The sequence below is a fragment of the Cibotium barometz genome, chromosome 52 (genome assembly GCF_041138505.1).
Source record: "Cibotium barometz isolate CiBa-2024 chromosome 52, ASM4113850v1, whole genome shotgun sequence".
In the NCBI taxonomy this organism is placed as follows: domain Eukaryota; kingdom Viridiplantae; phylum Streptophyta; class Polypodiopsida; order Cyatheales; family Cibotiaceae; genus Cibotium; species Cibotium barometz.
In genome coordinates this window covers 42,842,134-42,857,885 of record NC_141097.1, presented here as the reverse complement: position 1 = coordinate 42,857,885, position 15,752 = coordinate 42,842,134, and the positions used below count along the sequence as shown (strand labels likewise).

Genomic DNA, 15,752 nt, shown 5'->3' with positions numbered 1-15,752 from the left:
AGTAGAGATGGGATCCTTGGTGATCTTTTCGGTGATCCACCAATGGGCAGCAGTCCCTTTTAGAAACATGCTAGCATGGCGCACCTTCGACTTTTCTGTAAAGTCCTCATCGCTAAAAGCAATGTCGAACTGTGCCACAAACGCTAACACCTTAGAAGCATCATGTTCACCATGAAAGACATCAAATTTGACAGATTTATCACCTGCTTTGAATTCCTTGAGCTTCCTGGCATGAGGCTCATGGTCTTCTCTTTTTCTTTTCCCCTTATCCAACGGGGTAGCCCTGTCTGCATGGGCTCCATGGGCCGTCATAGAAGCTTCATGGGGCACGGTGGCATGTGCTCCACGAACTCGAAGCTCAGATGCATGTGACTTACCTGCATGAGGCATGGTCTCTCCATGAGACAACTCAGAAGGCAAAATTTTTCTGGAAGCAGACCTGTCACCATGAAGTACATGTCTTGCATGCATGTGACTCTCATGCCCTCCATGAGCACTGGCATACATAAATCTATCATGCTTTGTGCCTTGTGGAGAGGATGCATGACGAGAGGTGACAGTCACCTCTTCCTTTTGCATAAAAGATTTCAGCCTCTGGGATGCGGGATCACCATGCTTCAAACGAGGTGGATTTCTGAATTTCAGCTCTCCGTCATCCCCCTCTTTGATATCACCTTTGCGAAGGAGATAGGCAAGTGCCAACTCCCTTGGTTTCTTGCCCACTTCACGAGCCATTGATTCAAAGGTTACATCAACCATAGCATCAGCCTTCCTCGCTTCAATAGCACTTTGCAGATGGGGATCTTCATGCAAAAACTTTAACTCTTGCTCTTGAGCCTGCAAAAGTTTTCTCATATGTTCCATTTCAGCCCTCATAGCTTCAGGCTCTTGTTCAAGCATAACTATCTTTCCTGGAGACAGTTGACCCTTTGATTCACTATCAATAACCCTTTCAAGCGGCTTGTGTCTACCACGCAGGGCATCAGACCCACGAGAAGCACTAGATGGACCCCTCGAATTTGGTACTTCCAAAGGGTTGCCTTGGCTGTCCATTGTGTTCAAAGTTTGCTAAAAGCGGGATGTCCAGTACACAGGTTCGTTTCCCCACTAGGAAGAGGGAAAAAACCGTGCTCTGATACCAATGAAACCGATCCCGTCAAGTGGGAAAGACTCCGTTGGACACCCACACGCTTAATAGCACAACTTTAAAACCACAAATATGAAATGGACAACTTAAAACAACTTGAAATTTAAATGAACAGAAATGGAAAGATGGACACCAGCACTGGGGCCGGAACGGGCCGACCCCCCCTCAATATATGATATATTTATTGGGAGTATTTAATGAATACAATGCTCCATGGGTTCTGAGAACCAGATAATGTCCATGTATATATGAAAACAGTACCAAACAAGTAGGCTCGAATTTTCGATGTAGAAGCTTGAAGCAGAACGACCACTAGTGTGGTCCAATCTCTACGGTCCTGTGCTTTCACTGGACTCCGCGGAGAGCGCCTCACTGGTGTTCCGAGACCACGCACAAACAGGCGCTCTCGTACTAACGCCTGGCTCTCCCGATCTCAGCACTTTTGGACCGAGGTTCGCCAATACAGCCTGGACAACCCGGCACCGAACGGGTGTGGCCGTAGAGGGATGAATCCCTTATCAGATTTAAACATATAATACTTTACTCAAATCTGAAAGTCACTTACTTGTGGATGGTTGATAGAAAACCCATACTCGAAGTATGAAGAAGCCTCCCAGGAGAGGCGAAGTTCCTTTGATGAAGACTCAGTCGCCTCGTGGTGAACCACCAAGGCAGGTACCACCGTAAAAGAAAACCACAGCCGCCTGCTGTGCGAGAAGAAGTATCCACTTGCAAGGGCGGATAGAGACCTGGCTGCTATGTGGAGGAGCAGCCTGTTATGAAGAGAGTGTACTTCCACACTTGCCTGCAAGAGTAAAAAGGAAACCTGCTGAAGAGCAAGTGCAACCACCTTGTATGGAGAAGGGGGATACTTGCTGCAGCCGTCTGTGGGGAGTAGGAGTTGCAGTCGAATAGGAGCAGACGCCTGTAGGAAAACAGCCGCCTAAAGCATAGGGACCGCCTAGCTGATGTGCACAACCACGTGGCTGCAGCCTGTGTAACCGCCTACTGTGCAGCAGTAAAGGGGAGATGGCAGCCGCCTGCAGATGAAACGCACAGTCCACCAGAGGAGCAGAAAGTACAGCCGCCAGAGGCTGTACGTTGAAAGGAGGTACACAGCAGCCTGCGCAGCCACCTGGATGAGGGTATGCGCAGCAGCACAGTAATAGATGGCGGCCACCTGCAGTGCAATTTCAGCCAGCCTCCTTTGCGTAGGAAGAGCAGCCTGTAGGAGATGATTACGTGGAGTAAGCAGCCACCCGCAACTATACTCAGCCACCTGTAGAGAGGTAGGCGCAGCCAGCAACAAAGGATACTGATGCAATCGCCTTCATGAAGAGCATGCGCCAGAGGGAGAGATGGTCGCCGGTTGATGAATCAAAGCGATGATGCTCCTACGCTTCATGGAGGGAGTCCTTTTTTTTAATAAATTTAAGTGAAGTTTTACTTTGGTCATACCCACGTTTGCATGTGGGGGACTAGTGGGGGTTGGTGACCATGCCCACCCCCACACTTACTTAAAAGTGGGGCTCCCCACCTTGGCCCCAAAGTGGGTGCCCAAAGGGGGTGCCCACTTTTAAATAAGTGTGAACACCTAACCTTATAAAATAAAGGGTTAGAATTTAATATTAAAACAACATGTGTAACATACTTACCACCTGTTCACATGCACCAAAACTCGTCAGAATACAGAGCAGACTTCACGACTCACTGGCAGGCGTCCCCGCTCAGTAAGTAACACGTCAGGCAGGCAAACACACAAATACATGTCATGCGAAAACAGTTTCAAACATGCAAAATATGTGTGCATGTGCAAAAAGTAACATGGACATATCTCCCGTTCATGGAACATGTACAAAATATCTGTCGGCACAAAACTGGCACGACATAAAAACATAAAAACCTGGTCTTCCTATGGAGTGACAGTCCCATAGGTAAGACACAGTTCCAGGCACGAGTTTCCCTATGGTGTGACAGTCCCATAGGTAAAACACGGCACGAATACTGGCTCTTCCATGGCGTGACAGTCCCATGGATCGAACACAGTCCAGGTCATACACGGGTGGCACTGGTCTGGCTCCCGTCCATACGACACCATCCTGCTAACACACGGATGGCACCAGTCTGGCTCCCGTCCATGTCAGCAAAATACTGGCCTCTTCACATGAGACACCGCCTGGCCTCAAGTGAACGAGACGCAAAAACTAGGAATGGACCAAATGGTCGGCCAATTGGTGACAGGAACTCAAATTCAAAGTTGTTTCCAACTTCTCGAAAACAAGTTTCCAAAAGTCACTCGTAAACTTAGAGTCCCTATCACTGACTATGTCCTGCGGTAACCCGTACAGTCTAAACAATTGCTCGATAAACTGCCGAGCTAATTGCGTAGCTGTAATAGTCTTCCGGGTCGGTAAAAATCTAGCCATTTTTGTCAAGCGATCTACCACAACCCAAATAGAATCGTGGCCTTGATGTGTTCTTGGCAATCCGGTAATAAAATCCATGGAAATACTTTCCCACTTATTACCTGGGATTTGCAAAGGATGCAACAACCAGCCTATCTAAAGCGTTCAGCTTTATTTGCCTGACAAATCTGACACTTGAGAACATAATCTTCTACATACCCTTTCATCTTCGGCCAATAAAAAGTGTGTTTCACTAATGATAGCGTCCTGTGTACCCCAGGGTGTCCGGCAGAAGGGGCGTCGTGACACTCCCTCAGAATCTTGGACCTAATGTCCGGGATCTGTGGTACACAAATTTTGTTATTACGGAATAGTAAACCATTCTGAATCATCCACTGACCTCCTGTAGCCTGAATGGTAGACTGCGCAGTCACCGAGTCTTGGTCAATCAATGAGCTCCCGTCCTGGATCTTCTGCCAAAATGGACCAAAATAACTATCAGTCCTGCAAAGCCCTCTCAATGACTGAAATAAGTCAATAGAAATCTCGGTGAACGACAAAGTATTCACCTCTCTAATCCGACTAAGCGCATCTGCAATATTATTCATGGACCCTTTCCGATAACGGATCTCAAAATCAAAATCTTACATTAACTCTGCCCAACGAGCTTTCCTGCCTCTCAAATCATCCGCATCACACACATACTTGATTGACTGATGATCAGTCAATACCACAAACTTGGAGCCATATAAATAATGTCTCCAAACCTTGAGAGCATGAATCACAGCATAAAGCTCCTTCTCAAGGGTTGGCCAACGAGATTGAGTGTCGTCTAGCTTTTTACTTTCAAAAGCAACCGGTCTACCATCTTGAAATAAAGCAGCCCCGATAGCATAGTCACTGGCATCAGTTTCAAGAACATAAGGCCGACTAGGATCAGGCAATGCTAAGATAGGTGCTTCCTTGACTTTATCTTTCAAAAGTCTGAAGGCCATATCCAAATCGTTATTCCAAGTGATAGGCTGATTGGACTTACGTCCACGACCTTTCAATAAGTCGGTCATCGGTAGTGTGAGCTGAGAGTACTCCCGTACAGATTTCCGAAGAAAGACAACAAAACCGAGAAAAGAACGAAGTTGTTTCACTGTTCGCGGTATAGGCCAGTCCAAAACCTTCTGAACTCGGTCATAGTCAATGCTCAATCCATCTCTAGTGATCTTGTGTCCCAAGTAAATGATGTCGGTCATAAAGAACTCACATTTACTCAATTTAGCATATAGTCGATTCTGTCTTAAAATAGCTAAGACAATCGTGAGGTGTCTGACATGATCCTCAAGAGTACGGCTATATATCAAAATATCATCCAGGAACACCACCACAAATTTCCCCTAATGTTCACGAAAAAGATCGTTCATCATTTGCTGGAAAGTGGCTGGAGCATTGGTTAACCCAAAAGGTAATACGAGAAACTCGTAATGGCCATACCTAGTCCGAAAAGCGGTTCTTTCGACATGCCTTTCATGAATACGTATCTGGTGATAGCCAGTACGTAAATCTATCTTCGTGAAATATTTCGCTCTTGCTAACCGGTCAATTAGGTCATCTGATCTAGGGAGAGGATAACGGTTCTTAATTGTCAGCTTGTTCAATCTTTTGTAATCTATACACATTCTCCAAGTATTGTCCTTCTTTCTTCTAAGCAACACAGGTGCACCCCAAGGTGATTTACTTGGACGGATCTGGCCCATCCTCAAATAATCTTCGAGTTGTTTAGCCAACTCATCTTCCTCAGCTTGGCTCATCCTATAAGGTGGAATACTCACAGGATGAGCACCAGGGATCAAGTCAATACGATGATCTACTGCCCGTTCAGGTGGTAAACCCGATGGCAGTTCCTTAGGAAATACATCTTGAAACGAATCAAGTATCTTCTGTAATTCTTTGCTTTCAAACACACTTAATTCATTCACATCCATGGAAGGGATGAGAAAAGAAGAAAGTGGAATCAAGACACAATGGAAAGCGGTGTACGAAGAAGAATTCATTATATTTCCAAAATCAATTGTATTTACAAGAGGTCCCTGAGAGGGATGAATACAATCACCTAAAATACTATACTTGGTGTCCCTATGCTGAAAAGAGAAAATATGACTAGACCAATCTATCTGGACATCAAGAGTCTTAAACCACTCAATCCCTAATAACAAGTCTACATTGTCCAGATGCATAACATAGCATTCCAGAGTATCTTTGTAGTCCTGAATCTGGATTGGAAGCATCTCCACCTTGCGATCCCAAACTTGTCTGCCCGCAGGTAGACGTACCTCATAGGTATGGTCGCTGAGTGTCGTATCAAGACTCAATTTCTGCACAAGTTTGTAGTTAACAAAGTTATGCGAACTGCCAGGGTCTAAAAGAATGTGAATTTTATGGCCATTCACTTCTCCATAAACTCGAAGAAGATCATGCATGCCAAATACTTTAGAATTGAACAGACAATCAGAACAAGTACTAGGGCGAGAAAGTACAGTAATTGACGTACCTGTCAAAGACAACTGGTTAGCTGCCTTTGGCTTGGGTCCTGCGTTTGACTTGGTACCCTTTTTCTTTGGGCACTCGTTACGCATGTGTCCTTTTCTTCGCAGATAAAACAACGTCCTTCCTTCTTGAGCTTCAAAGCCCGAAGGAGTCGTTTTTTCTTCGCTGGTGTCGAACTTGTATTCTTCGAAGGTTGGTCCGAAGACTTGCCTTCAGTCGTGTTAGCCATAGGTGCGGAGAACTTTCTTTTATGCTTGTTCCCGTGCTCGGTAACGGGTTTTGACTTGGAAGAGACCATCGTATCATCATAGATACGAGCTGAATGAATAGCCTCGTTCAAAGTTTTGCATTTGTTATTTTTAACCTGTAATCAGTACGAGTCGGGTAAACCAGCTACGAAAAACCCCAAAAGAGTAGTGGGATCCATCTTTGTAGCCTTCATCTGCAAGTCACGAAACTTCTGGAGGTAGACCTCATAAGTGAGGTGCTGCGAGGTCATGGTCAAAGCTGAAAACCGGGCAACAACATCATAATCATCCTCTTTCTTGAGGAATTCTTTCTTGAAAATATCTTCAAATTGTGCCCAAGTCGTTGGCTTTGGGTTCAGTTCCTTCCACCAAAGCAAAGCTTTGCCGGATAGGAAACCTGCTGCTAACTGTATCTTCTTTCCATCATCATATGGATGAAACTGAAAGTGAACTTGCCACTTGTGTAGCCACATGTCCACGATCTCCTTGGTTCGCTGCTTTTGCTCGCCCCCGAACGGTTCCGGAGTAATATTGGGGCCTAAAGCTGAAGCCAAGGTATCCATTCCCGAGAAAGTAGAGAGGGTAGTGGTCAAGAGAGCGATGGAGTTCTGCAAAGCCTACATCTGGGCTGCGATTTGTGCCTGACGTTCCGACGAAGAAGCTTCGAGAGCTACTTTGAACTCTTGGAAATCTGATTTTGACACAAACTCGTCAAAAAGATCGGCATTAGTGCCTTCCGTAGCCGGCAAGCCTTCGCGTTCCACGAGGGGCTCCAACTCTGATTCTTGGGTCGACATCGTGAAGAGGGTACGCGGAGAGAAAATTGGATCTTTGCACAATGAAAGTGCGAACGAACTCGAGAGCTTGAGAGCTTGAAAACTTGAGAACTTGAGAACTCGAGAACTCGAGAGATGTGTGGCAAGAAGCCCACTAGAGGGGTTTATAAAGGTTTCCCAAAAGCCAAAAAATCTCGAAAAGCTAAGCTTAGCTTTTGCTTTAGCTTTTGTGTTTTTTTTTTTTGGTGAATAAATATATATATATATATATTTATTAATATATATATATATATGGATATATATATTTGCTTTTCTTAAAAAAATAGACACCTTTAGAAACCTTAGAGAGGGGGGATTCTTTTAAAATTTAAAATTTTAACCTCCCCTTTTAAAAAAAAAACAAAAACAAAAACGAAAGCATAAAAAACGTTGCTTTCCTTACGTGTGTTTTTTTTTTTTCTTCGCATCCCTCCTGGCGCCTGGATTAGCTGCCGGTTGCCAACGTGGACTGCTGACGTCAAGACCCCGGCTGCTTTCTTGCCGTCGCCTGCACGCCTGCCGTCGGATGATGAGCCCGGTGTCTTCTGCGCCTGCGACAGCCTATGCAACCACGGCTATATGGCCATGTGAGCCTGGGCGCTGCCTAGGTTGGCTGCGCAGGCCTAGCCTGGGCGCTGCCTGGCCTGGGCATCAGCCCGCTTGGCCTAGGCGCCGCCTGGGCTGGCTGCGCTAGCCTGGCCAACTAGCTGCGCAGGCCTAAGGTGCCTGCAGGCCGCCTATAGCCCAACGCCTGCAACTTGGCAACGCACTAAACCACCAGCCCGCCAGTGCCTCCGCCAGCCGCCAGTGCCACCATCTCACAACCACACTCGCTCTCTCTCTCACGTTCAAAGCAGGAAAGCAAACATGCTTTTTTCTCTTCTTTTTTCTGTTTTCTCTCACTGCAGGTTATGCAACTGCACACAAAGCCTCTTCTTTGCAAAAGCAATCAACCCTATTCAACCTACCATCTCCCATCAACATGGGGTTCTTTGATGAAGGAAAAACACATACAAAATCTGAAAACTGCAGTATGCACAGAAAAAACAGCAAGCTTTTTTAACACATACCGTTCTTCGACCTCTTCTTCTCTACCTACCGACTTGCTCGTTCACGAGGTATGCTCTGATACCACTGTCAAATCCCCACGGATCCCCTCGTGATCGATCTTGGTTCGAAACACGAATCCTGCAAACAAACGAACAACAAACAAGCAAGGGGGTGCAGGCCTGACTCACCTCCCAACCATGACAGCCGTGGGCGAGCCCACAGTCTTGGCTGTCCCCACCGAGCCACGAGCTGAGCTAACTAGGATGACGTACCGACCAATCTCCTCCTCGTGACGTCCCATACCGCCACGAAGCTGCCCTCGCGGGCCTCGAGATTGCTGCCGGCCTCGGCTGCATAAAGCAGGTGCACGTCTACACTAGATCCAGGCTCCAAGACCATAGAGCTCTCACAAACTCGTGAGACTCTCTATAATACAATAACTAACCTTGGCCACCCTTTTATAGGCTCTTGGCCGGTCATCGGGCGTCCACACTTGGCCGCCCGCCCGTCCATACTTGGGTGCCCGCCCGTTAGTATATCCCTAACTCAGCTCGTCAATCAGCCTGCCTAGTTCCAAGCTTCCCCAAGCCTCGAAACTAGTCTTGCATGCGTATAGCACACGGTAGATACCCACTGTGCACATGACAGGGAGTGGATCATAGCTGATTTTATCTACCACCACATTCGTCAAGCTATTGTGGAGGTGGAGGTAGAGAATGTGGTGCAAGTGGTAGCAGACAATGCCTCTAACTGCAAGAGGATGGGTGAGTTGATTGAGGAAGAGTTTCCAAGCATTGTGTGGACTCCTTGTGCTGCACACTCCTTGGATCTTCTTATGGAGGATATTGAAAGCTTGAGTTGGGTGAGACCCATCCTTGAGAATGCTACACGCATAGCTTCTTTATTTAGAAAGCACCACCACGCATTGGCTATTTTTCGCTCTCATACTGAGAAAGATATCATATGACCCTCTAAGACCAGATTCGCTTATATGTATTTGGTCTTGGAGCGTTTGTATGATGTTCGAGATGCTCTTCGCCAATCAGTGGTTGATGCACCTTAGAGGCAAATGCATAATGCAAATCATGAAGCCACAAGGACCATCCAAAGAAAAGTGCTAGATGAGGAGTTTTGGACAGAAGCACATAGCATCACCATAGTCTTGAAGCTTGTGGCATGCACAGTCATCTCCAAAGCCAAGTGAATACTAAATATTGAATTGTAAATTGCAATGTCTATTTAATATTTAGTATTTATAAATTACTCTTCGAAGTTCGTAGTATGTACTTATGGTTATTGACATTCACAGGGTGGATGAGATTATGCGCCTTGTAGAGAGGAGATGGGATTGGATGCATCGTCCAATTCATGGTATGGCAGCACTATTGCATCCTCTCTACAAGAGTGCAGACCTTTTCATGGACACGACGCTTCTATCCATGAGAGATCAGTACACGAGTCATGTCCTGACCGATGAGCAGCAAGTACACATTGATCGAGAGATGATAGGATACTCCAATAACCTTGGAGAATTCTATAGTCGCGGCGTTTCTATACTGCCAGAGGTGTGTAAGATGCCTCTTGATTGGTGGGAGACACATGGATACCATCAGCCTCAACTAAAAGCCCTTACACTTCGGCTATTATCCCAGGTAATAATACAAAATACATATTGATAAAAAATTCGGCTTTGGAGTCATGAGTATAAGGTGCAGACTTTAAGATTTGTTATAACTAAGACTCAAATCTTCGTGGATTTAAGGATTGTTCCTCTAGAGCCTGTGTGTGAGAGGAACTGGAGTTCCTACTCTCTAGACTCTTATCCACACGAAGATCCGAAACCGCTTGAGCACGGCACAACTAGAGGTTGGTGTTTTGCAAAGCCAACCTTCGACTGATTCGGAATCTTCGAAAGATGGATAGACCAAAACAGGTTTAAAAAATTATGACATACTGATACACTTCAAAGTTCATACTAAGCTTAAAGTGATTAGTCATTAATAACTACTAGTGAATACATGCTCCATAGGTTGATGTTGAGGAGTTCGAGAACCGCAACCAGCAACATGCCGAGGAGAGTAACATACTACGTGATGAGAAGGAGATATACAGACAGCTTCACAGAGAGCTCGAGGCCATTGATAGACGAGTCACTCGAGCTCGGCCTCGAGCTCTCACTTCTTCAGCTCAGCAGAGTCGTCCTTCCACCTCTAGAGGCAACAGGGTGTATACTCGTGGTGCACATGCTAGAGGGAGAGCCGCCAGAGCGATCAGTAGAGGTGGTCCAGAGCACCAGATGCAGACTCTTCCAGAGAAGATACCTCGGACCTCTACCATTGTTGAGGAGATACCAGGTGATGTGGGGGAGCAGGAGCCACTATATGATTCTGATGGGAATCTCCTCACAGATGAAGACTACTCATCATCTTTATCTTCAGGCTTGGATGATGATGAGTGAGAGCCGACCATATGGCTATTGGTGTTGTTTGTACTTTGTAGTATGTACTAGGATTTCAATTCAGCAGGACTTCATGTTCTATGCAGTGCAGCTCATTTGACAACTCATTTGACATTTATATAACATACATGTTTGCATTTCAATTGTTTTTTGTGCATCTTTGTGTACCAGTGTTGCTAAATTATGAATGATTTATAATATGTGTTTTTTTTTATACATATATTTTTTTTAAAAGTGAACGTACTTAAAGTACTCATCCCGATGCGTACTTTACGTACCGCACCGTACCTAAAATACTCAACCACTGCTACAACGTCATAATAAATTTTGGAAATCACAAAAAAGCGGGAGGAACAAACCTTCTTTACGCATGAAAATCTGGGTTGCGAAATCTGCCTCCCTAGCGCTTTTGTCCCACGCTTGAACAAAGGAGTCAACCTCTCGCTTTTTTTTTTTATGCCCATGCAAAAAAACAAGCACCCCCTTCTAGAATCTACAAAAAACAGCTAAAATCGCTCTATTTAGAAGGTTTCTCTAAAACAAAAGCTTTCTCTTTTGTTTTTATTTTAAGAAACAACATCAATAAATAGCAACTTATGTTTTGTTTCTCCCTGGCAGCCTGTGCAGGCAGGGCCCAGCGATTCCTCCTTCCATACCCGTCCGCTTGCACACATCAATCAGGAGGTGCTAACTTCTCGCTCCTCTGCAAGCCGCCCTGGCTCAGTCTCTCCCACTGCTCTGTTGCGCCTCTCGGCCTGTTGCTGCCCTGTAGGAAGCCGGCATATTATGCTTTTCTTCACATCACACCCGTCTGCTGCCCCCACAAGCCACTGTGCACAGGCTGCAATCAGCCCTCTGCCACAGTTTTCACGCCAGCAACTCACCCCTTACCTACACGCAACCTGTACATGTCGAGAGTAGGGCGTTTGAGCATAAATGCAGCCAGTCTAGGAACAAACCCCAGAGGAATCAGGGTTAGGGTTCTTTCTACACATCTCTTACACACGCAACTTTCACATCTTTTCCCGTCTTCGAATCCATGTAACCTAACATGTCAACAGAACCCTGAAAAGCATAAACTTTTTCTTGAGATGGAAGCTTAGGAATGGCGTAGAGAGATACCTTCAAAGAGTATGTATCAAATCGATCTTAGAACAAAAGCGTAGAGAATACTTGGTTCTTGTGAATCCATGGAAAGTAAAAGGGAAAACCTTAGTGAGAACACCTTTTGTGTATCGTGATACCTTGCGCGTTGAGGTCACTCTAATACCAAGTGTTACAACCCCGCGGATCTCCTAAACACAAACCACAAGTGATTAGTACAAACCCCCTAAGAGAGATGTAGGCTAGATCACCTCCCAACCGTAGGTTCTATGCTTTGAACCACCCCCGAGCCAAGAGCTAAGGTCCGACTCCCGTAGATCCATGCCAATCTGCCCCATAGAGGCCTTCGTGTAAGATCCATGCCAATCTGCCCCATAGAGGCCTTTGTGTAAGATCCAGTAGAATCTCCCTAAACACAAACAACCAAATTAGTACCAAATAGAAGGGGTGCAGGCTAGCTCACCTCCCAACCGTAGATTCCATCTGGAATCACCCTCGAGCCGAACGCTAAGGCTCCAATCCCACAAACCATGCTAGTCAGCACTCGTATACCACCAAACTGTTGAGGCCATCGTCATGACCGTCCATGATCCATCGAATCCAATCATGTTCCCAATGGTAATCTTGGTCCCCATAGAGACCTTTGAGTAAGATCCACCACAATCTCCCTAAACACAAACAACTAGATTAGTACCACGTAGAAGGGGTGAAGGCTAGCTCACCTCCCAACCGTAGATTCCGTCCGGAATCACCCTTGAGCCGGAGGCTAAGGCTCCAATCCCATGAACCCTAGCCTCACCTCCCAACCGTATATTCCATCCGGAATCACCCTCGAGCCAGAGGCTAAGGCTCCAATCCCACGAACCTTGCCAATCAGCACTGTTATACGGTATACCACTAAACTTCGGCATGACCGTCCATGATCCAATCATGTTCCCAATGGTAATCCTGGTCCATCACAGACCACAGAGTGAATAATTATTAGCCAGGACACATGGATTTATTAATAATAACCATAGCCGCCCATAATAGCTTGCTTTCTCCTAATCCCAAGGCTCCTGTAGCCCTGCCAGATTAGGCCACTAATCCGAAGATTAGCACTAGGTACGTAACATTTCTATGGTTAGTGCAATCTGTCTCATTCTTGTCAACTGTTCTGTTTGCCCCATTGTTCCCTGTCCCTTAGACAGTCATTACTCCCTACTCCATACAATCATAGAACAATGCATACCATGCATCCTACTCACTCTCTCTCTCAGTAATTTTCTTGCCTGTAAAATGATAGGGCTCACAACAGGCTGTAACTTTCTTCTGACCCTATTCTACCCCTGAAGACATAACACAAGCATTTGAGTGTTTAAGGCTGATGCACATGACAGACACTTGGGGCTAAGCCTGCCAATGCCCTATGGTTAACAATCTTAGGCCATCAACACATAATCTCACCTCATCCATCTGCCTCAATAACTTATATATATATAAATACACCAACCTTCTTGTTGGATTTCATTAAAGAACTTTTGCTTTTTTCATCACCCTTCAGCAAAAATCCAATCAAGCAAGTTTTTTCAAGACTGCCTGCTGCCATCAGAAAACCATATCTAGTTAGTGACCATTTTACCATCAAACTGTGTTGGCATGAATCGTTGCCTTCCAGCAAATGCAAATGCAATAAAACATTTGCCTTCCAGCAAATGCAAATGCAATAAAACATTGTTTCCCTAATTTGGCAAGCCCAGGCTTCAACCACTAGCAACCTGGCAGACTGCCCCCAAGCTCATTCTCTCCACTCTAACATGGCATATCAATCTGCTCTTTAGAATCATTATCCAAACTCTCTCATACCACCATTGCTGGAGGCAGGCGCTCCACAGCAATTCTGACCCCACCATCACGATGCCATTCAAAAGTGGCAATGCCTGCGGTTCCCCAGTCGTATTGGGAGAAAATCTGATCTTCAAACAGCATGCTGACAGCTGGCTTCAAATAGTTTTCCAAGAAACGCCCGTCTTCAGAACGGCTCAACCCTTGCCTGAAACACTATCGACGGGAATGGCAAGGGTTTCGTCATTCCCTACTCCATCATGCCCCTAGAGTAATTAATTCCTTGGAGGATACCGTCCGTTGATCAGATGAATGTTCTGCAGCAAAATGAAGAAGCCTCGAACATTGTGACCAATCAGCAGCCTCGAACTTTCTTGTCTTTTTTGGAGCAGGGGCATGACGGGAAGGAATCCCCACTCCCCCTTCCCATGCCTCGCCCGTTCCAGCCTGGAAAGGAGGGGATTCCTTACCTCTTCCAGCTCCCCAACTAAAGTCCCATCTCACAAGTGCACAGAAAACTGCCATCAATGGTGACAACAATGTTGTGCATATTTCAAGATTCCATCTTTTGGGTGCGAGTGCGAATTGTGATAATACAGCACATTGAGCAAAGACATCAATCAAAATCTAATGATTGCTAGAGTTACAGTTAGCAGAAATGGTCCAAAGGAACTGATAACTGATAACTCTCAGAAGACCTTACCTTGGCAATTTCTTCGCTTAGTTTCTGCGCTTGGTCAGGCTGAGAAGAGGCTTCATTGGTGGCAGGAGCGTTGCCCTGCTGTTGTTGCTGCTGCTGGGTGGGGAGATCTGCGGCGGAAGAGGAGGAGGCGTTCTTGAGCTTGCTGGCCTCGGAGATGAGCTGCTTCATGTCCTCGATCTCGCCCAGCTTCTTCTTGCCCTCCGCCTGCTCCCAGAAGCTCTCCTCGCTTTGGGAATCCGAAGAAGAGGTCATGCACAGAGATCTCTGCCTCTTTGTTGCCCTCTCCCTCCCCCACCGAGGCCCTCTCCCATCCGCCCACATCAATTTCCCGCATGGCGTAGTCCTGCCCTTGCGCAGCCGAGCGGCCTTCCTTGTCTCGCCTGCTAGCCCACCCGCGCTGTGATGGCGATGATTATGATCTGTGGCATGGGCGCTTGAGATCGATAATAAGAGGGTCGAAGAGGGAGTGGCTGCAGGAAGACTCCAATTCAAATGCGCCATATATGCTGGAGAGAGTTCATCCCAAGACCGCTTGCCATGATTTGTATCAATTCCTTCGAAGATCTTGGTAAAAAAACGTGAGTAATAGTATCTATATCTTCTATATTCTCTTCTTTATTTTCACTATATTCCAATGGCAACACACTGTTCCACGTGTTAGCTCTTTAGTCCCTCACACGTGGCCACCTCTGCGGGCTCAAGGTGAGCCCGAGCAGTCATGGAAGGCGGGGAAACTACTGCGTTGCTACACAGCTTCTAGTACATCTTTATGGGCTCAGTCTACACAATGGATGGTGGCATCGACTATGATCTCGAACTTATACAACCGTCATGTCATGGGGTCGTCTCATATGGCCAGCCCCTTCTCTACACATTTCATCAATCATCATTGTGAGTTGACTTCCTAGCTTCTACTAGCATACAGCCTCTATCTTAACAATTCCACATTAGCCACTATCGAAGCTCCCTTTATATAGGAGCACATGGGTGTGGGGCTTTGCCATCTATTGTATCACTTCAGTAATATAGTATTTTTCCCTATCTCTACTCTTGTGCAATTTGAGTTTTTAATTTTTGTGTTATGAAAGGTCTTGCTTCTTGTGAGTATTCTCTTGTATACAGCACACGTTGTATCCTCTTACAACATTCTTCTTGCCTCTAATTATAGATAGATAGAGCTTTTCTACCACATCCATAGCCATGGAAGCTTCTCTCCTGTGTGACAACAGAGTGAGGACGTAGATGACAGCTAGCACACCCATAACCAAGAAGGTGCAACTTGCAGCTCAAAGGCAAAGCTCTCAACAACACTTATTTTAGTATAGGAAAGGTAAGCTCTTGACCTAAACATATTTGGCCATGTCCTTGAGGAGTAGGCTAAGGGTTTAGCTTTGACTTCCATCCATTCTGAACTTGTTATGAAAATCACTCTTGAGTTATTAGAAATTATATTTTTTATT

The 15,752-nt window shown here is 45.8% G+C and overlaps 1 protein-coding gene across 7 annotated transcripts in view; it reads right to left on the bottom strand.

Annotated features, from left to right (window-relative positions):
• The window catches only part of LOC147609146 (Tetratricopeptide repeat (TPR)-like superfamily protein), a 38,784-nt gene extending 23,928 nt beyond the window's left edge, over positions 1-14,856 (bottom strand). For 2 of the 7 annotated variants that reach the window (XR_015264358.1, XM_086788417.1), the window contains exons 1-2: positions 14,293-14,856; positions 11,021-11,167 (exon numbers count right to left, since the gene is read on the bottom strand). Coding sequence is in view for 4 of the 7 variants with exons in the window: in XM_086788417.1 (XP_086644543.1) it covers positions 11,021-11,167; positions 14,293-14,793 (648 nt within the window). In the remaining 3 variants the exon portion in view is untranslated. The remainder of the gene's footprint in view (positions 1-11,020; positions 11,168-14,292) is intronic. The other 5 variants (XR_015264357.1, XM_086788416.1, XR_015264359.1 and 2 more) reach the window with 3 other exon arrangements.
• Positions 14,857-15,752: the final 896 nt, after the last annotated feature.